Below are 22,469 nucleotides of genomic sequence, written 5' to 3' on the forward strand. Positions count from 1 at the left end.
TAAAGACTGGAAACAGGGGGAAGCAGCTAGCCTGGCTCCATTCAAAGCTAACAAAATACACATATAAGCCCCTTTAAAGCTCACTAATTATCCCATTATATCTTGATTGTTTACTATGTACAGTTACTTCTAAGCCAATCCACTCTTACATAAAATTACAACCAGCAGCCACTTAGCTTAGCATAAAGAGCAGCTGTAATTCACACATTTTAACACAATATATCTGATTTATCTTATTTCTGTCTTTATGCTAAGCTAGGCTAAATCTTCAGGCTGTAGCTTCATATTTACCTTACAGACACGTAATTACCTATCCCCTCACACATTGTTTTGAAATTTTCCTAAAATGTCCAATTATTGCTTTAAACCTTTCATAACACTTACTTATTCAAAAAAATTAACTCCAATTTCAGTGCATTCTGTTTCCCACCCTCTCATTGAGCGTATTGCACTGCCACTGTATATTAGAGGGACTTCTTTCCCCCCACTGTTCATGTGGAAAAGACTTGCACCACCAGCTACCCTTTCTTTTATTCATCGTACTGTAAATAACTCCACTTTATGAAAAGCAGCCAGTGTGACTCACGGATACCTCTCTAACCACAACCCATTATTATTTCATGGCCTTTGAAAGAAGGGTCTATAGCAGGCACTCTCACACTTTAATGCCGGAGCTCCCTCTGATGTTGTGTAGTACACAGCGGCCCTTGTTGCACTCCGTATGCGATCCCTCACTTGAATTCACAAACACTTCCAAGTGCATAAATAGCACGGAAGACGAGTGCCTCGCGAGCTAGCTAATGCTCTGGAACGCCATTGCTGAGGAGATAACAGGAGCCTGCCATGGCTGATGCCTGGGACTGTCATTTGGGGGGAAGAGAAAGAGAAGTGTGTCTGTGTGCCTTTATGAAAAATGCTGTTGTTTTCTGACCTCTCATGGGACATCATATGGTAAGGAAAAAGAACATGCATCAGCGTTACGACTAAATGACCAGCGGACATGATTCAAAGGGTCCCACGATATCCCTGAGCACCCTTTGGAACGTGTAGAAGGCTCTCGGCATACAGACGAGCTAATGGGCAACCTATTGGTCATGGTAGATTCAGTTTGAATCTCAATGAGGGTGTCAGTGTGTGGCTGCTCCATGACCGACAAGGTGTGGTAGGCCTGCTGGAGTTGATTTAGCCACATGGCCTTTCATAGCGTTTTACCAGTCAACATCCATCAATCGAAAAAGGCTAAAAGCCTTGTTTTTTTCTTTTCTTTTGAAGTGTCAAATGGAAACTGCTGTCTTGAAGATTGATGGAACATGGAAGACGTCTGACGAAATTTCACATAATTTTCTCAACGTGGTGCAGAACCTCGATGGTAATAAGGCATACTTTTTTTTTTTTTTAACATAAGCATGACAACAGACTTAATAATGTAGTTTGTGCCAAAACCACTTTTACAGTATGTAGCACAGAAATGAATCCTAGCTAAATCACTTCTTACAAAAGCCTTTCACAAAGATACACAGCAGTACCTCCGTGTATACTGGGACATGCTTGTGGTACATGAAAGCAGTGGGCTTGAATCATACAAAGGCTAAACCCATTACAGGTCCAGAGGGGTGGGCAGTACAGGGCCATGTCCCGCTCTTCTAAACAAGACTCTAGGTGCTGCAAGCTGGAACAAAGCCTTGTAACATATTCATTAAACTTTAATTGTTTTTTCCAACCCTTTCCTTCACATCTCTGAAGTAGCAGCTCCTGAAACGTTAAAAGTGTAATGCCAGCTAGATTTTCATGGCTTTGCCTTTGTAGAATAAAAGATATATGTGTAACAGTGGAGGGGAAAAAATACTCTCTGATGCTGGAGGTAGACAGTTGCTTTTCAAATTCCAAGTTTTGGTCCTTTATTTTATTCAGCAGTGAAATGCCATGAATACAGAAAATAATGTCTGTTACAATTCTCAACCATGACCTTCTAATGTCAGAGAACCTTGAACGTATGGACACAGTACACAGTAATGAAAAGTATCAAAAAAAGTAGTTGAATCTCAATCAAAAGGAAATGAAACAAAAAAAGTCTTCACCAATTACATAAACATATGTTTGCTACAGTCCCAATTTACTGTATACATAGGGGGATCATATTCCCAATTATTAGAGAAGGATAGCAGTAGAAAGGATACATGACTCAACTGCCAGACATAATGCTTCATAAAGTATGCACAGAGGTACAAGCAATAAATACACACATTAGGTTAAGCCTTACAGCTACGCAAAGCAGATGCAGAAAAAGCAGGTTTGCTATTCTTAGCGAGCAATGAGAGAGAAACAGTAAAAATTCAGGTAAGTCAGAAAAGAAACACTGAGATTTTTTTTTTCCTCTTAGAAAAAAGTCTGGTAAATTTATGGGTCCACCAACATTTTTTACATAAGTATGCACAGTTATCAAAATACAGACAAAATCAACCCAGAAAATCCAGACAATCCTAAAATCTAGTGGAGGAGCAGATCGCAGTTCTGGAGGTCTTTCTGGTATTATGTGCAAGCAACTATTTTAGACATTTTTTTACTTAATTTATACAAAACCCATGCAAATCTACAGGTAATATGCATTCTGTGGCTGACAGGTTTTATCCCTCCCAAAACAGTATATCTGAGGTAATGCACTCCTATGCATTGTACGTACATTTAGGCCATCGTCCCGATGATTTTTATTATATTCTTTTTATTGGTTCTTGTTTCCAGTCCACCAAATGATTTTTAGACATGCATTTTTAAAACACAATATTCCCTTACAGGTAATCTATACATTATCATTCTACAAATGTTTGAGGACAACCTATTACAATGCAAATCTTCCATATCTTGACGCAGGGAATGTAAACGTTGGTTGGAGCCACGTCCTATGAGACAAGCGTAGTAAAGTGTAACAGCTCTTGTGGCATTCTAATAACTCGTGCAATCTGTCATAATTGTTCTGAATTTGTTGTGCAGAGGTAGAAGCTTTTAGAAAGCCTTTTTGGGTAAGTGGGAGAACCCTTTTTTTTTTTTTTTCTCCAAAGACGCAGCGTCCTCTTTATTTGGTGTGATAAGATTATTAAGAACGTCGTCTTCAAGTCATTTTGCTGACTCCAGCTAAGTATTGAAGGGATAAGCTTTGTTCCTGGGCCCAGTACCCTCTTGACGTGGAACTGGCATGTGTGTATGTGTGTATGTGTGTGTGTGCGTGTGTGTGTGTGTGTACTCTACATGCTGTGCATTTGTACAGTACTGCACGTGTCTGCGTGTTAAGCTCTTACAGCCAGTTCCTTGGCTTGGCAAAACACTTGAAAACAACATATGCACAGTGTTTTCACTTTGGTCAAAGCAGGCAGACGCGTTGCTCGTTACAGCACGATACAAAGCCACTCGTCGGCTCTCTGACAGCATACATTTTCTGCAGCCGGAGAGTTAACAGGAACAAGAAAGTTGGCAAAAGCCCGGCGGCCCTTGTTTGTGTGTGTTCGCATGTATGCTAGTCTCTGACAGGGTGTGTGTGGCTGTTTTTGTTTTAAGCATTTCTTTATCCCATACAAGAGGAGGCAGAATTTTGTGTAACTTTGGTTTACTGAAAACAGAAATGACCATTAAAGCAACGACACTTTTCTAGATGACATTAGCTGCGAGGGAAATGATGGGACGTAATCTCCACAATAACTACTTCTTCTTTAGTCTTTTATAAATACCAAGTGTGTTATAAAAGCTGGCTACCTATACGGAGTACATCAGTGGTGACACCAGTTGTACTTATATAGTTTAGAAGCTATGAACCACACAATGAGAATCTGATGACAGGTTAAAGCAAATATCACCTAGAAAAGGTTAACCTTCACCTTCTGCAATGGCTATTATTATTTGCTTTTACATGGTAACCAAGCCACATCATTTCATATCAGCTTGAAATTATGACTTACCGGTATTTGGCTTCACTAGATATTTTTCATGTTTGGTTAGCGTTGTTTTCAGTTTCGGTATCGACGCGGCTCGGAACAAAAACCGCCACGGAAATAAGACGTGACATTAATTTGAAAGCCCCACTTAGAACATTACATATTCACCAGGTAAGAAAAAAAAAAAAATGAAATAAAAACAAAATGACTTGTGATGTGTTCAAATGCATTAAAAAAAGTAAATAAAATAAAAATCAACTTCACTACAACACATTGTTTCTGCACTTCCATTGAGTACACAAATGTTCTGTTTTGGTCATAATCCACTTTTACAATTAGCTGCTCTCTACCAGTCAAATCACCAGCACAAAATGCCTGCAGTTCAAATATCACATCACCTTTTACCTACAGTCCTTGTGGCAGAAAATCTCCCAAGTGGACATTCTATGAGTTTTCAAATTACACGTCAATATCAGCATTTATTTCCCCTATCTCTTACTCGTGATCATCTTTGTATAGGGCTAAATGAAACAATCCCAGAGGTTATTCAAAGGTAGTTTGCGGAACAAAAGCTTCTCTTTGTACTAGTTTAAAGTCACAGAAGACGGACCAAGAGGAGTTTGGCAGCTTCTGTCTATAAGCTATTGGCCATTGCTAGTGTTGGCTTTGGTTTCTAGCTGTTGCCTGTGACTGTTTGCAGGTAGACAAAGCTTTAGAACGAGGAGGTAAGGAGAACAGCAAGAGGAAAGTTATGCAGAAATGCATGTTTTGTAAATGGTGCTTTACACAAACTATTATTTCTTCCCCAACTTAATTTTCTTTTTTTTTTTTCAACTTTTAATCACAAACAGATAATAGACTGGAAGCCAACTTTTTTTTTTTTCTTTTTTTCTCTTCTTTTTCTGGACAGCTGCAACGACAGTTTTGGTACCGCGTTTCTGTTACTGGTGTGAGTCAGGGAATGGCATTTACAGTTGGTGGTGTCCAAAATCATATTTTGAAATAATGATGGTAAAAAAAAAAAAAAGCTAAAAATAATAATATACTGTTTTTTTTTTATAATAGTAGCAACATACAGGCAGTGACACAAATTTCTGAGACTACTCCTGTGCAAATGATAACAGAGCAACAACTTGAATTGAACCAGCAATTGTCTCTAGACATTAACAACTACTGGGGGGTTGGATTATTCACAAACATAAAACGTCTTCCTTTTTGGCAGTATATGAGGCCGCTAGCTTTCAACGGGACATGATTTGCTCATTTGTTTCATGTATTCCCCCATCCATGAGTCCATCATCCTCGTACTGTATGTGGCCACGCCATCTCTAATGAAACAGGTCTCAGAGTTCATGTTTTTTTTTTAGTCAGACATCTCATGCCTGTCATGTTTGGGAATCCCAAAGGGCTGCAACAAAGAGTTCCTTTGGACAGGTCTCCATTCGGATGCATGCGCAATAAATAGTCCCAGTGGTGAGAGAGAGACAAAGAGAGAGTCAGCTGTGGTTGCTTGGACTGTGGAGTGGTTTGTAGTCTTGCAGGAGGTCTGTGTGAGAGAAACAGTGCGGCTGGGTGAAGGGATACGTGGAACAAAAACTGAATCCTAGTCACTCCAGGTCTTCCGATAAGTTCCCTTCCTCCAGCTCCCGGTCGTCGTCCAGCTCTGGACTGTGATTGGCTGTCGTCACCAGTGACATCGGACAGTCATCGTCATCCATGTTAAGTGGTTCCTCCTTCACATGAATGGGTGGCCTGTAGCACAATCACATTGGCGAAAAATATTAGATTTTTTTCCGTTGTTTTATGACAAGTTCCTGCAGCTGGTGTCACTTGTTTGCCCAAGAACTATGCGTTTAAATTACATCGCTATTGGGAATTGACTGAGAGCAGAAAAGACTGTCAGAAACTATGCTAATGCGTATGATTTTCACTTTAAAATAATATGTAAAAGAAAATTTCTGGTACTGCACATGGAATAATAACAATGTGATTTTCAGCTAACGGATATTATTAGTCGCTTCAAAAAAAAAAAACAAAAAAAAAAAAAACAGGCATACAACAGCCATTACACGCTTTATCTAGTGAAAGTAACAACCATGTTGTTTGTGAGACGCTAATTCGACACGATGCCTCACGTCTACTGTAAGTAAGCGCATGAAAATTGCATGAAAAACACGGCCCCTGTAAGGCCGATAAGCTGTGATGTTCCAGACATGTTTGGCATTTAAAAGTTTACTGATGACACCAGGTTGAAATACATGAAAAAGGAAAAAGGGAAGAAAAAACAGGCCACATGATAAATAATGGAGAATTTCTCATCCCTGAGCCCCCTGGAGCAAAGGCAGAGGAGAGGCTTTTTTATCTAGTTAATAGAAAGCGCAGCTACTCGTTAATATGCAGGGGCTGTGCATGTCGCTCCTCAAGAGGAAAAACCGGCAGCTAGGTTCTGCCATTAATCAACTTCAGCCCCGGCAGTTCGCTCGGACACCATGATACATGTTTTTAACTCTAAATGGATGAATATCTTTAGCCACTGTCAATAAGCGCAGGGCAGGAAGCAGAAGAAGCGCTGTGAGCAGGACGCCTTTCCCTTCAAGACAACAGAAGAGAAAAAAAAAAAAAACAGCGTTGGGCGACTAACAAGAATAATAATGCTGTCACACACAAACAAGGCATAACATGATCTGGGGCCCTAGACAGGGAGAGGGGTTTGTGCCACAATGATAAATCTGACAAAACCTAATTATTTCTGACACATCGGATGCATCAGAAAATCCCACTAGACTTTGAAAGAGGAGAGGGGGAGAGCGAGGGAGACTTATCAAGTGGTAGTATGTTAGGAATCGTCTCATAGCCTCTCTCTTGGGCTGCCTTCATCAGTGGAAAGGGGGGGGTGGCTTTGAATTTGAAAAGAATTTTAAGAGGTACAGATGACTTTAATATTCAGAGCCAAATACTGTAAATTAATATTCTGATGTGGTGGGATGAAGAGAGGAGGCCGATGATCTGAGCAGGATACAAGCGGAGCGATGAATATTTCTGTTTCTGCACCTCAACATTCACGGAGTCAGCGAGAGGCAAAAGAAAGACACGTCGATCAGAGGCTACAGAAGCAGAATAACACTCAGTCTGCTCCCTCTGACCTGGCTGTACACACGGCGCAAATCTGCTGCCATTTTGGCAAAAATAAAGTATAATCAGACCATGATGCTAAGAGATGCGAGATTCTTTTACAGAATCAAAAGGATTGGTTGATAAATTAGCCCATTAAAGAAGGAAAAAAACAAAACAAAAACAAAACAAATAAACAAACAAACAAAAAAAAAACATCATAAATTGAAAATATTTCTGTTTTGGGCTGTTGGACAACTTCAGGATCTCAATGTGAGCTGACTGATCTATTTTAGAGCCCTGAACAGTCTAAATGATCAAAGATTTCATTAAACAAAACACCAAGTTAATATATTATGAAAAAACATATTAAAAAAAAAAATTAAAAACTATTCTGATACCTTTGCTACTTTGCAAATGATTAAGAATAAATGCACATGGCAACAGTGCATGTTCCTCTATTTAACATCTAAAAGCAGCATACAAACACTTAATAAAGGGTTTATGACACATTACAATGAAGTTCTATCAACTAAAATGACATTTTTAAGTCATTTAAATGTACAATGTTTGTTAACAATTCTAACTTATCCTATGAAGACAAATTTTATAGACATCTTGCTATTTATGCTATCTTGCCATTTATTATTGGTTTATGCGACAGCCACCACAGCTATAAAACTTGGACAACGCTGTCACAGATCACTTTTTTGTCACCATTAATTAAAATTCTAAATCACTGTGTACTTGAATGCATCACATCGATCAGCTGACGCAGCTGAAGACGAGATGTATCACAAATCAAAGGTGTCCGCTGTTAGTATGCAGCTCATTAGCTGTTTGTGTGGCTTTGAAGAAAAAAAAATATGCAGGACCACATTCACAGGTCTGAGCTTTCTGACACTTTATTAAAATATGTGGATGAGCCATTTAGTGCTTAATGGCTAGCTGCCATTATTGAGTCACTCAGGAGTAAACGCTGGACTTTGCGGTGTAATAAATACGTGGCGCTCTGCGTGTTATGTGCGCGTGCTCTCGAGATGCCTGCTCTCACATCAATTGGAGATTAACACCAGCAATCATGCAGAGGTATGTCAGGGATGCAAATAAGGTCATTAGTCCACGGGCCTAATGGAAGGTTGGAGGACCGGAGAGGTGGTGCGGTGAGGAGGGTGGATGACGAGAAAGGGTGAGGTGGGAGGCAGGGAAAGGGAGGCGAAGGCAGGGGTGAGGATGGGGGGGGGGCAAACAAAGACATTCATAACATCTCACCATGATTCATTAACTAACACCAAAGAAGAGAGGTCACAAAACAATCTGATGTGACAGCACAAGATGCAGCTGATAAAACAGAGTGACTTCAAAATGCTTTTGTCAGAACATGCGATGAAGTTGGTTAGTTGGAAAAATATTCTACTCTGCTTATTTTGTTTTGAGTAAAGTTGCTAATTTGCTGAACCCTAATTTTACAGAGTTTTAGTCTTTGTCGTACTGCTTTCTTAAGCATAGCCCTTAGGGTGTACATAAGTGTATTGCACACGCAGACACACACATGCACACATGCACACACGAGCTCGGCATGGCCTGAGGCGATCTGGTTTGCGGTTAAGCAGATAGCATTAACCTTTAGACGTTGAGGGTAAGGAGAGGTTTGTCTAATTGTTGGATTGCCTTGGTTGTGCTGAGGAGTCCTCTCCCGAGAAAGGCCCTTCAAGGTGATGTACTATTTAGTTTAGTGCTACGAGCCACTCCATTATTTAAACAACATCCTGAAAAAGCCAGTCATGAAAAACACATTTCTTCCATTTTGAGGTTGTCGTAGCTGTGTAAAGGCAGGCGGGGATGGGAGGGAGGGAGGGGAGAGGGATGGATGAATGCGTCTCATCCTCCATCGACACTTGCGGCGCCGTGGCCAGAGAGGAAGAGAAAGCGAGCAAGAAACAGAAAGTCGATGCTGTCCGGTTACTAAAAGTTAAATGACCTGGGGGAGTGGGAACACTGGGATTCTGTCTAGAGCTGGGCAGATTTGCTCCACTTAACACCCCATTTCAGAGTGGGGTAAACACGTCCAAATAGATTAATGTATAGACTTGTGGTCGGGCTAACCAAACACAGTTTCTGTTCTCACTCAGAGAGAAGCAAGGAGCCTGAGTGCATCCTTTATCCATTACAGAAGTAGCTTGCTGATGTTGGCTGACTCTACGACACGAGCTTTGATGGACAGCGGATAAGAATCATTGATGTGTAAATTTTTTTTGTCTGAGTGTGTGTGTGTGTTTCCCTGCATGCCACCTTCACCGCACTGTGGGCTCACGCAGACCCGTGTGACACCGCTGGCTCAGGTTGCTCCAGACATTCCTGAAACTCGTATCAATTTTTTACAAATACCCTCTTTTTCTCTCTGCTCCATTAGAACAGAGATGGGTGAGAGTGAGATTTTTAGAGTAATTAATGCTACATTTGCTCAATATTAATAGGCACAGTCTTGCATAAAATATAGCTGCTAAACCCCTTTCATACAGACAGTGGTGTAATTAAAGAGGAATGTGTAACAGAGCCTATTTATAGAATTCAAACTAACTGCTATCCAAAACGTCAGGCTCACCTCAGGTAAGAGCGCAGTGCCATTGAAAGCACCACAGCACAGAGAGGAAGAGGAGTCTGCTTATGATTGATGCGTACTAGAAATTGAACCCTGCCCCCAGGTCATGGTGAACTAAAGAACATACTGGTACGGTGGGTTAAATATCAGGCAATTAAACTGACAAAGGGCAAAAGGACAGTGAGTGAATTCAGAGTAGGAGAGGGGGGTTGAACATGTGCATGCATTCTTAGATAGCTACTCATAAAAATGTGAGCCGTGTGAGTCTGTGTATGACACAATTATCTCTCAGATACTGCAGCGAGTGAGCAGGGAGGGAGTGTGGATTAAAGCAGTTCACTTTGGTGGGTTTCAATGGACTCCTTAGCTGTTGGGGGTTTAGAGTCTGAAGTTTGGATTAGGTTTTAACACCATTTAGGTGGTTTTGTTTTGCAGGTCAATTTGAAAGAAAAACAAGAAGATTTTATGCACCCAAGCATCCAAAAACAAAAATGCGAACAGATTATTGACCACTCTTTACAGTTGATGGCAGAAAGAAAATGCAGTTCCTCACAGAAACAGAGTGATTGCATAATAAAAACTACAAACTGATTAAGCTGCGAATTTCAATTTCAGTTTTCACCTTTAAATAAAACTAACACCAATAAATTCCATTTGTTTTTTTTTTAAATAGAAAGATGATTTACAAAACCTAACTATCCTATACATGCATGATTGTGCGTAGCTGCAATGTACACAGTACACCGAGAGCATCAGCTGTAATAACTCCTCTATTTGACAGAACTTACATGTGTGATGGTGGGGAGTAACCGGGGCTGCTGTGTCCGTTGGTGTCCAAGTGGTCGAGCGAGCCATTGAGCTCCTCATGGGCGGACTGCATCAGGTTCGGGGGGCTGCCGCTCAGCGTACCTGGGGGGCTGCCGCCCAGCAGTCCTGGCGGGCTCCCGCCTAACAGTCCTGGTGGACTCCCGCCCATCAGGCCGGCTGCGTCTCCACCCAGCAGGCCATGGCAGCTGCCTCCCATCGGGCCCGTGGAGCCGCTGTTCATGAGGCCGGGAGTCCCCAGCAAAGGCAGGGATGTCTCAGCCAGAGCAGCCTGTAGGACAGAGTGAGAAGGAGGTGAAATGTTGGGGATGGGAGTTTGAGGGGAGGTTGTTTGTATAAATGGGTAGAAAGGTTCAAGAGTGTAAAAGGTCGGCAGCAGGTGAGGTGCATGGAGGGAGAGAGTAATAAAAGAGGAAAAAGTGGCAGGTGAGAGAATGAGAAGGTTTAACACAGTGATTGTCAAAACTGGCTTGTCTCCTGCTCATGTTGTTTTATTCTGTTACAGGCTATTTTTCCCCCTGTGACACCTTGCTGACAACCACGTCCCCCCATCTGCCATTCATATGCCCTTGAGTGGTGTGGCTCTTAAAAAAAAAAGTCCCCCCAAAAAACTTTACCTTAAAATAATGAAAAAAAACTCCTGACACTTTCGCCTGCTGAGCATTAAAGTTATATACAGTGATTAAATTTATAAGTTAAGTTTTTGCCATGAGCACCTCGCCGGCGTACACTATGAAGCCAAATCATTTATGACAGCTTAGATAAATATTAATGCACATGCCCTTGCATTTGCACACGCGGCTATCAATCTAGGATGGCTGCTGCAGCTGAAAGAAGGGGAAAAAGAGTGGAAAGAAGGAGGGAGAGCTGCTTCCTCCATCGACCACAGGGTGGCCTTCTGAGTCTGACAGAGTACAGGAAGGAGAAGAAGAAGGACAGAGAGATGAAGGAGGGGTGCAGGAGCATATGACCAGAGAAAGAGGAAGAAAAATAAAAAAGAAACTTGTGCTTATGAGTGTGAGCACTAATATGGATCCCTGTTGTTCACAGCAAACACACTCATCCAGTCACTCAGTTGTTCAATCATTGCCTGTCAGTCAAAAATGCAGTCAGCTGGTGAGTCAGGGGTTCTCTGAGGCTTTGGGTTCATACCTGTAAGCTGGCGTTTAGTGCAGTCCCATAGCCAAGACTGGAGGGCAGGTTCTTGACAAGTGATGGGCTTCTAGACACAGGAAACAGAAAAACACAAAAAATTATTAGTAACTTAAGAACGAATTGCATAGCAGGGGGATCATCCTGTGTGTATATGGACACAGAGGGAGACAGTGATGGACAGAAAAAGAGAGACAGACAGAGGTGTGTTTCAGAATTCGGGCCCTCTGATTCTCTGTGATCCTCCAGATGTCATTGACCTTCAGATCTAGATCTAAGGCGAGGTGACAGAATTCGTACCCTGTGATCTTCTGCGATCTGCGTTTCTGGTACTCCACCTCGTCTACCGTCCACACCGCCCCCTTCACGTTCTCCACGCGCACAAAGCACTTGTGCAGACTGAGGTTGTGGCGAACGGCGTTCTGCAGAGACAAGACACACAGGTCAGAGGGATGAGGTTAAAACGAATCATATTCATTCATTAATTGTCAAAAAGAAAAAGAAGAAGAGGAAGAAGTCTTGGAAATTGATTTTTTTTCCTTGCATTTTGAAGAAATTCTTAACATTCACGCACCATTGATTTAATTAGCAAAAACTGAGGGAGAGCGAATGCTCTTACAAGTTCTGAGCACAGTACATATCAATCAGAGTAAGTAGGCTAAAAGGAGGTAATCAGCATAGCGAATGGCTTATGGTGGTGACAGAAGTGGTAATGGCGGCCTTGATAATGGTGATGTCAGTAACCCTTTCTGCTCTGGAAGAGCATTTCTCTTAATGGACACATCGCTTTAAAGATGACAGTACTGCAAGAAGAAAGACAGTCATCAGGAGGCCCTTGTGTCACTGTGTGTGTGTGTTTGAGAGAAGGTGTGTGCATGCACGAATAAGGAGGATTAAGGTGAACTGTGTCTGACATCTATATGTCCAAATATTCTCCACACGGCGTCACATCTGGTGTCGAATGCATGCTTACATGACACAATCGTCTCATTAATTTATTATCGTAGTATTTAAATTCGAACAGCTTATGTCTGTCACACTGTAAACCAGTAAGATGTTTTCAGTAATTACAAAAGAGGAAAAACCTCTAGAAAAAAAGCTCTCTTGTATTAATATGACCATAATTAAAACATGCATCAGACTCTACAAATAATAACCTTGGCTTTAATATCCCTGCCTCTCATATTTATCATCTCCCTTAGCTTGCTGTGTACTGCTCTTTCTCCAAGAAAAAGGGATTCAGAAAAAAAAAAACCTCATAAGCAGATCTCGCATCTGACCTGAAAATCCCAGGATTTGATTGATCTTAATGCCCATGGCTCTGAATATGATAATTTTAATATTAATGAGCAAATGAGCAGTTTTATTATGCATGCTATATAGTTAGAACTAATAAGCTTCTGGGTGAGAGAAAGAGAGAAAGAGGGGGGGAAAGTAGGGTTGAGGGGGGTTAGATCCCCTCTTTTTGAGCTGATGAGACCAAGCTGAGATATTAAACTACCTTTCATTTCTTTCTTTCTTTCTTTTTAAACAAATTCTCTCCGTTAATCAAATGACAAGCCCATCGCTGATCATCCCACTAATACTTACAAAGGGAATTGCGGAGCTGGAGATGTAAATAGATCACCTTGGTTATTGTGCAGGGTGGGAGACACAGAGACGAGATATTTCTAATGTCATTGTGATATCATTGGTATTTTATCACAGGAACAAAGGAACTTTTTTTTTTTTGAGGAAACCAAGGAACAAGGTGCATATGCATGTGCTGTTTTGTGCTGTGAACGTAACAACAGCCACAAAAGAGAAACGTACCATGTCACAACATTATTACGCAGCAAAACATTGCCGTACTGTACCTAACAAACTGGAAAAGGGCACCGATCTTTTTGCATGCTCTCCTGAATTGGTGATCACACGCCCATGTGCTCATTTGCATCCCAAATCCAAATTAATTCACTTTGCTAAATCTAGTGCTGCGCCACGTCTTGCATACTGATGAGCGGCTGGTTTGAGTTTTCCCTCCAGTCCTCTGTGCAGCCACAAAGGCTAAAAGGCGGCTAACGGATGACGTGCGGGGGGCCACGGGATAAAACGGTGAAGACACAGACGCTCACGCGAGGCTTTCTTTATCAGCAGGCAGACACACTTCTGGTTAAAACATGTGCTGCGGGAAAAAGACATTTTTTACCATCTTTGTGGAGGCAGACAGGACAATAAAGTTGTCGGGACAGATATACAAATGGGCCCTTTTGTGTGGGTAAATAAAGAGTGCTCCCACCATGACAGGCCAATTCTCACTTTCCTCCCTGCTTTAGTTCCACATGAACACACCCTTAACCCCTGTCTTAGATGCACTTTACATTAGTGCGTGTACATGTGAGCTGCTGTGTGTGTGTGTGTGTGTGTGCGCGCATCTTTGCCCTACCCCTTCACACAACTGAGAGCTGGTTAACAGGCAAACAGCCATCTTTCTTCCTAATTAACCAATGATATGCGAGAGAAGGTGGTTTCAGGAGTAGGAGGTGGGGTGTCTCTCTTAACAAAAGGTGCTGATGATGGAGTGGCTGCTGTGTAATTAGTGCGTCAGAGCACCTCTCCTCTCCACGCCAAGCCTCCGCTATTAATTGCACCAAATTAGAAAACGATATCCGAGGCAGAATAATTCTTTGAGCTGTCATTTCCAAACAGAAAAGGCAGAATGGCGGAAAAAATAAATAAGAGAAAGAACGGGTTCCGTTCGAGAGGAAGGGGAGAGGAGCAGAAATCGCTCGGGGTTGAGTCAATATATGCTTTTCTCTGGGTTTTGTTCGACTTCAGCGGGGAGAAAGGAGTGGTCTTAACTGTAAGAGGAGTGAAAGGGCACAGCAGGAGGGCTACATTGAGGGGGGGGGGGTTCATCAAGGTTACCTTCCAAGTTGCAGCATTGCGTCTGAAGTAGGCGAACGTGCGTGTGAACCAGCTGTAGATTTCATTAAGCGTTAACTGCATGTCGGCAGAGTCCATGATAGCCTGAAATGAGATGACATCAAATAATGGTTTACTAACGAGACCACGTAACTGACACACACACACACACGCACGGATCGAGCGAGCTGCCATGATTCATGCAGCAATTAATTTTAATCTAATCAGGCAAAGTTAATTTATTTCCCACTCACCTGTCTTATGAGGGTTGCATAAGTAAATGGCGGTCTGACATCTGCGTTCTTATAAAACTCATAGTTTGGGGCGATCTCTGGAAAAATAAATACTGTGTCACCACCTGAAATAATTGGTAAATTTTATTCCTTTAGGTATTGAATTTACTCAAGGTTTCATCAAATTAAAAAGGGTGGGGTGGGGGTGGGGGGGGAGAAAAGGGAGAGAGGGGAGGGGAGAAAAGGAGGTTGGGGTGGGAGGGTTAGAGGGGCCACATCAAATCAGCATTTTCCATGTCTAACAAAATGCATTTTTAATTAATCTCTCTCGTGAGAGATCTTAAACACTAATACATCCATAAAATGAGATCCGTGTAGTTAGTTAGGGTGAAGTTGAATAATTTATGTGTCTTCACACTAAACACAGAGAGTAAATATAAACATCAAAGACAGACCGTTTAAAATGCAAAGCTTAATACATGGAATGTCTTAATGTAATAAATATTGTATTTTTTTGCCATTATTTGAACTTAATTAACATTCATGCAATATTTATGCACAGAGGAAGTTCTTGTCTATTTACATATAGAGTGATTAAACACAGGCTTTCTTTCCTAAACCAGACAGACATCACACTTTGGTAAGACCAACAAGCTTCTGTGGTTGTGTGTGTGTGTGTGTGTGTTTATGAGAGTGTGTCCTGAATGTGTGCAGTTGTGTGTGTGTGTGTGTGTGCTAAAAAAGTACTCGAACTTCATGGTGGGTTACAGAGCAGTGCTCTGAGTTGAGGCATCACATGTAATTTGCTATTTCAACATTATGCTGTCATTAAATTTGAATTGCGACTCGGCTGAAAGAAAAAAACAGTCAAGTCAACAGATTTTGAATTGAATTTTAATCCAAGTCAGATCTGTGTGTGTGAATTAGTATTTTATTCATGCTATTTAGGAGATGAACACAAAAATCAAATACTTTTTCACGGGATTCACACGTAATCAAAAACACCGTGAGCACATTTACTTAAAAGTGAATTGTCTTGGCACTGACTGAACAATGTGTGAATACGTGTGTGTGTGTGTGTGTGTGTGTGTGTGTGTGTGTGTGTGTGTGTGTGTGTGTGTGTGTGTGGTGTGCAGTGCTGAGTAGTTGGTCCTACCTGACGACAGGGGCATGGAGTATTTGTCTGAGTGGCGTCGGCGCATGGCTCCCATGCTGGGGACGTTGGCTCCTCCGAGTACTGATGGCACCTGGGGCATGGCGGCCATGGGTGTGATTGGTGCCGTGGGCGTGGTGGGCGTCTGAGGTAAATTGGGAGGCGATGCTGAGGGCAGGTTCTTGGACATGGTGACACTGGACACCAAGTTGAGCTGGAGGGGGTGGAGGAAGACGGTGCGCGGGTGGGAAAGAGACGGATACAAATAGAAGAAGCAGGGAGAGGGAGGGAGGGAGAGAGAAAGGAAGGCATTATTTTGTGGTTTCTCTGACAGTGCAGAGTGTCTGCTCTCCTCCTCTCTAACACAGCTGTGTTTCCACTAACAAGGCTCGTGGAGAGGAGCCAGCCCATCTCCACTAATTACAACCACCAAATTGTATCATAAGAATTCTAATTAGAGCACGCTGTTCAAGATTATCCAACGATCAGCCTCCGTGTTATCCCGGCCCCATCTCTCTTTATCTCTCTATTTATCACTCCCACCCTCACTCACCCCCTCCCCTCCTTTTCTTGCTCCCCCACTACAACCACCCATAATCCTTTCACGCTGAGGCAACGAGCGAGTGAACCTTGTTTGCTGTAGGTGCGAATTGGTTGACCCTGGTCCAGAACCACAACTTTGCTCATGACAAGATGCTCCCCCCTTTGGCCTGAAGGGGTGAAATGAAGTTACTATAGTGACTGTAGTGTTACTATGGTAATAGATATTGGCAGCAAATCCAAGCCACCTCAGCCAAAAATCCTGCTATTACAAGTGGAACCAGTGAGTGGATTGTGCAGTCACAGAATGTAATTAGACCCAGTTGAGTGACCATTCGTACAAGACTAATATTACATCATGAGTTAATAAAGAAACTAGGATCCAAGACTTGTTTCATAGCATCGTGCGGGCCTGGAATATCGACTGCAATTCAATAAAATCTGTTTTTGTTGTTTGCTTTTTGCAGTCATGTTCAAGCATTTTTGTGATCAAGAGGAACGTATGGCTCAGAGGGGTAGAAATCCTGAAAGATATGTAATTAAAATTAGTTCTGATAATGCAAAAGTAGTCTTATAGTTACCACAGAAACCCGTGTCCCTCATTTCACCGCAAAAGTGAGATGCTTTTGACCAATATAAAGCCTTTCTTGTGAGCAGGTTTTACGGACTTGAATTGGACAATTCATACAAACATGAACCAACAGCAAAACTCCTGTGAAAGAGGTGAGAGTAGCCACCTGGTTAGGACAGCCAGCTATGCAAAAGAACATTGTAGATATCGTCAGACTGTAGTCTAATTGGCTAGCTGTGGATGGACAGTTATGATCACGGAAATTCAAAAATCATCAACAACACAACCAGAAGTCATTATTACTCTATGAGATGACAGTTATTGTCCCTAATCTGATGAGACATCATGTGGATGAGAAATTATAACAAGTAGAAGTTCATGTTCTTTCGCAAATTAAGGTTGAAAAGACGCTACATGGACAGTTGCGGCGACTGCAGATACACTCACATTGACTCGCTCTTCATCTCCTCCACTCCTTCAACATTAGGGACCAGAGAGCGTTCGTCACCTCTGGCACGAATGCCAACTGTGCTCGCTAATCGTCCAGCTTTTCCACCACTTTTGCGTTTCCCTCCCAAATCTCATGTGAGAGGCTCTAACCGACTGGAAAATTCCTAACTGACCTTTTAGTCTCTGCGCTAATTTAGTTGGAATGGTAATGACATCGTTACATATTCAAACCAAATTGCCTTAATTGTGAGTCTACAAGTAGAATGCATCGGTTTGCGAGAGTCTGAATTAAAACTGACTTGAAAGGTGGATGGGAATGGGGGGCCGAAGGCACTGAGAGACGGAGCAGTGAGGCTGAGGAGGAAAAGTATCAGCGGTCATTTGTGGCATGTGTTGATAAATACGACGAAATGTCAAGTTTGAGAGACTTTGGCGGATGTAGGGGCTTTTGGATGATAATTATATGCCCACTTAGCTGTAATGAGCTGCTACAGTGATGGGCTGGGACGAGGCCTGGGTGCTCATACAGAACTCTGCTGAGTATAGAGAATGGAAGGTTAGAGAAAGTACATCTGCATATACTTCTGAATCAATAGGTCTAATTGCTGATGTGCAGCTAAATCTCTGATTTATTTACTTAACCTTATGGCTGTGTCGTCTTCTCTTTCTGTTAACTAATTTTTATGTTCTATTTGACAGAGACATACCCTGCGTACACACACTTGACCACTAAAATTCATTCATTTCTCCACCAGCAGTTGAGTCATGGGAGTGTAACGTGCAAATCGGCATTTAATTCACAGTGGCTGAGGTCATGTCAGTGTGTCTGCATCCTCCTACACGCTCGCCACCATACAATGAACTGTGTGTGTTTTATCCACAAAAGAACATTTGATAAACACTCACATAATGTGTGGCAGGAAAAAAAAAACTCAAAATATGCAAACTAAATTCAAAACAGATGCCTGCAAGTGTGGGTATGGGCATGTATATTTATAATGTTTAAAACATAATTTCCTGCCTTTCCTTGCCTCCTGTTCACCTACGAGACACAGCAACAAGCCTGACATGTTTGCAGACGCGCAGTCCCGCAAAATAGAACTGATTATGGACAAACGGATGGAAGAGCGAGCACTCTGTCACCTCTCACTCATCTGAGTGCACATTCAAGGTTGTGGAAGAGAGGGGAAGAGAGAGAAAGAGAGACAGAGAGAGAGAGAGAGAGAGAGAGATCTTATTATTCAGAACTTGCAGCCTTCTAACTTTGATTCTCATCCATCCATGGCATGGCCAAAAGGTATCATTTAATGAAGTGTGATTCAGGGAATAAATGGGGTCAGACTGGAGACAGTGCACTGGTGTCTTGCCTTCGTCTGGCTTTGGTTTGTTCCTGTGCCTCACTAATGAAAAAACAGAACTTATTTCCTTCCCTGATAGGCTAACACAGACTTTTCATATTTATCAAATCTCTCTGTGTGATTTCACGGTAAATCCACGCTGCCATTTGAAAGCCACCAACCATCTCTCTTTTGTTACGTCTGCTCGCTTTCGCACACACAGCCACATGCATATTATTCAATGCACTGAATCTTCATCTTACCTCCCCTTTAAAAAAAATGGGGGAGCCTTAAAACTGAGGACTTAACTGTTCGTTTAAGAATTCTGTCTGAATTGCCCCCACCATCAAATGCAATTAGCTGCTCTTTCATGTGTGCTTTATGTAATGCAATACTTCATTAGCATCATTCATTCATATTCAGGCATGGATTATAGGCTGCAAATTCTTTATTGGACGAGATGGAACCAAGCTGCTGGAGTTTTGAAGATTAAAAAAAAAAGCTGGGAAAGAGAGAGAGAGAGAGAGAGAGAGAGAGAGAGAGAGAGAGAGAGATTGAATAGTAAAAAGGGAGTTTGATTCCTGATGGAATTATGGGATAATTATGCTATCTTGTGATTATCTACATTCTATGATGAGAGGTGATGAGGGAAATTATTCTATTGAAAGTAGGCACTTACTAAGCAGCAGAAACACACTAACAATGTTTTGCTCTCAAATATTTCAAAACGTCTAAAAATGGGAGGAAATAATGTTTGCAAAAAAAAAGAGAAAAAAGAAATCTTAATATTAAATTCAAATACTGGTTGGGAGAAATGCATTTGCAATCATTCAATGGAAGAGAAAAAGAAGAGAAAGAAAATGCAGAATGACATCATTTTTCTTTTTCAATGACCCCCCCCCCTTCACAAGTTTGGATTTTTTTTTTCTTTCTGTAACCAATTTCAGCAGCACTGCAGGTATTTATGTCAACATCACACCATCTTCACCACTCAGCTGTAATTTTAAGGTGTTTGTTGTTAAAATGACACATCTTCTCCTCTCTCATTCCACTTCTGAGCGCCGCTGTGGCCACCGAGCCAAACAGTCATCAGCAGCCAACAGGTTGTTTTGGCTATTATATCTATCACAAAGAAATGACCCAGCGCTTTAGCCAAGGACTCTGCCGCTCTGCCATCTAATACACTTTCCAAACTCTATTGTCCTCTCATGGCTCACAATAGCTGATAAGAAGCAGATGTAACTCTGCATTACAAAATCCTATTCCCCCCCTTTTCATCTTCTGTCACTCACTCGTACAAGTGGCGGTTGGGTTAAACTGTTCATTTTCTGTGTGGGGGGTCGCATTCATAGCCAAGCTTGTTTACTGTAGCAGGAGCAATATGCACTCACTGGTTTGGGAGATGACTTGGGTTCCGAGGGCCGCATGTGCAAGTGGGCCATCATCGCCTGAAGACGCTCACGTTCTTTAGAAAGCTGTTAAGAGAGGAGAAGAAGAGAGTACATTAGAGTAGATTAGAGTGGAGTAGAGGACAGGAATAGATGAAAGGATGAGAATAAAGAATATGAGACATAAAACTGGTGGTGGTTGAGCGAGAAGAAAGAAAGAAAGAAAGAAAGAAGAGGTCTGATATAAACCAAACAGTTCTGCTGGTGATGGAAGGAGAATAAGAGAGGCTTGGGGGAAGGAGAGGGGAGGAGGTGCAGACAGGTCAGGCAAAACAAATAGCATTTCATCTTTTTGTCAATAGCAAAATTTAGGTCAGCGAGGATCTGACAGTAACAAGCTAGTTGGGCCATAAATTAGCTGGTCCTGAGTGTCTGCTCAAAGTCCTGTGGACACTGTTAGGGGGATGGAGCGCAGCCAGCAGCTGCTGAGAGGTGAAGGGGTCTTCCAAACAGGGTGCCAGGTGGCCCCGCCTCCCCGGTCCAGTTAGTGGCCTCGGACATCGCCTATCATCAATCTAATTCACAGGGAGTGACAGGGACCAGACCATGTGAAAGCCTCAACACCCTTAATATACACACACACACACACACACACGGACCAAACACACAGAGAAACAGACAAGCAAGTAGGCGTGCACACACATACACAGAGCTGGGCCTCATTACTAGTGACGGCTCTCGTGGAAAAAAAAAAAAAAGAGAGGAAGAGAGGGATGGTGGGAGTCAAGAATGAAAGAAAAAGACGAAAAGGAGAGGACAGACAACACCAGAGCACGAGTGTAATTGGTCACACTGTAAAGCGCAGGCTTCAATGGTTTTGTGTTGCAATGAAAAACAAAACAGCAAATGAAATAAAATGAAATAAATAACAAAGATCCTTTTGTCTATTTTGTCTTTTTTAGCACGGCAACGGAATTTATTTACTTTAAAGCTCTGCAAGATGCCCAGCAATTAGATACAAACTGTTCATCGGACCAGAAAATAACTATGTGGGGGAGGAAATGTTTGACAAAAGACAGGCAGTGGAGGGAGAGAACACAAGTTGTCTTTATGATGTATACCCAACACTTCTGCCATCGCATTTCTTATATTTCTAAGAGTATTGATGCATTTGAATAATGGCCAGCTCTGACCCAAAATACACGACTATGAAAAACCTGAAGGCATGATTTCAACTGGCAGACTGAACATTTCCAGCTGGCACTTTGTTTGAACATACATATCTATTTGTTTCCAAAGGCAGAGGAGCGGTTGTCGGCAGTGCTGAGTAATAATGTCGCTCAATCAGCGCTCTCATTATCTAGCCAGCATGACTTCTTAATAAGGTCACGCTCCACCTACTGAAAATAGTTCCCTCCTTTTGAGCTTTCTTCAGGTGCAAAGTGCAGTTAATTAACACAGCAGACCGGGAGAGATGCGCTAGCTATTAATTGGAAAGAAAAAAAAAAAAGGAAAGCAGAGGAAAATAAAGCACACGCTTAATTCAATTAAAACAGCCATAATGGCTTTCGTTGTAAGGCCTGAGGATTCCTTTGTTTAGTGGCTTTGTTGAATTCAGCAGGTCCTGCTTGTCTGGAAGTATTAAACAGACCACAGGATGGCCTTTCTCTCACTCACACAACTTTCAAAAAATAAAGTTTTGACTGGATGATTAGTGGCTTCCATGAGATATGAGTTCGCTATAGTAAAATGTGACAATGGTAAAAAACGTAACAATACATATAGTGTAGTTCCAGCTCCGCACTGAGGTGTGGTTTTTCCCTTTTAGTGCTTGGAAGGAAAACTTACCTGTATTTCCAGCTGCTGTACGACTTGCATCTGGACTCTACACTGGGCTGTGCTCCGGTCATCAAGGGCATGTTCACTGTTTAGGTGTCTGGAGGTGGAGGGACAGACGGACACACAGACACAGAGAGAGGTTACACACCAACTTTCAAATCATACGTGTCAAAGCTTATAGAAGACAGCAAATTACATTCGTTTTCACCATAATCCACATTTTGGAGGACGATAATCACAGTATCAACCTCATCGCTGTTTGCTTTTAATGATAATATTTCTATACTGAGACAATTATCTATAGGATACAGTTAGAAAGCATTGTTCCACTCTGAAATGAGGTAATTAGAAGTAACATGACAGTGTGCGGAGCCATGTTTAACATGACAATAGGCTTGCGTCAGTTTAGATGGCTAACTTCAGCGCCACCCCGAGCGCGCT

At 42.0% G+C, this 22,469-nt stretch overlaps 1 protein-coding gene across 4 annotated transcripts in view; it reads right to left on the reverse strand.

The window, feature by feature from the left end:
- foxp2 (forkhead box P2) overlaps positions 1-22,469 on the reverse strand; it is a 120,077-nt gene that overhangs the window by 15,387 nt on the left and 82,221 nt on the right. For 2 of the 4 annotated variants that reach the window (XM_046378574.1, XM_046378571.1), the window contains 9 exons: positions 22,038-22,125; positions 20,193-20,276; positions 15,907-16,117; positions 14,772-14,875; positions 14,521-14,622; positions 11,914-12,035; positions 11,614-11,683; positions 10,425-10,732; positions 1,870-5,675 (listed from right to left, as the gene is read on the reverse strand). In XM_046378574.1, the coding sequence (XP_046234530.1) occupies positions 5,531-5,675; positions 10,425-10,732; positions 11,614-11,683; positions 11,914-12,035; positions 14,521-14,622; positions 14,772-14,875; positions 15,907-16,117; positions 20,193-20,276; positions 22,038-22,125 (1,234 nt within the window). In that variant the 3' untranslated portion in view covers positions 1,870-5,530. Of the gene's footprint in view, positions 1-1,869; positions 5,676-10,424; positions 10,733-11,613; positions 11,684-11,913; positions 12,036-14,520; positions 14,623-14,771; positions 14,876-15,906; positions 16,118-20,192; positions 20,277-22,037; positions 22,126-22,469 lie in introns of those variants that run through there. The other 2 variants (XM_046378572.1, XM_046378573.1) reach the window with 2 other exon arrangements.

The sequence above is a fragment of the Scatophagus argus genome, chromosome 22 (assembly GCF_020382885.2).
Source record: "Scatophagus argus isolate fScaArg1 chromosome 22, fScaArg1.pri, whole genome shotgun sequence".
In the NCBI taxonomy this organism is placed as follows: domain Eukaryota; kingdom Metazoa; phylum Chordata; class Actinopteri; family Scatophagidae; genus Scatophagus; species Scatophagus argus.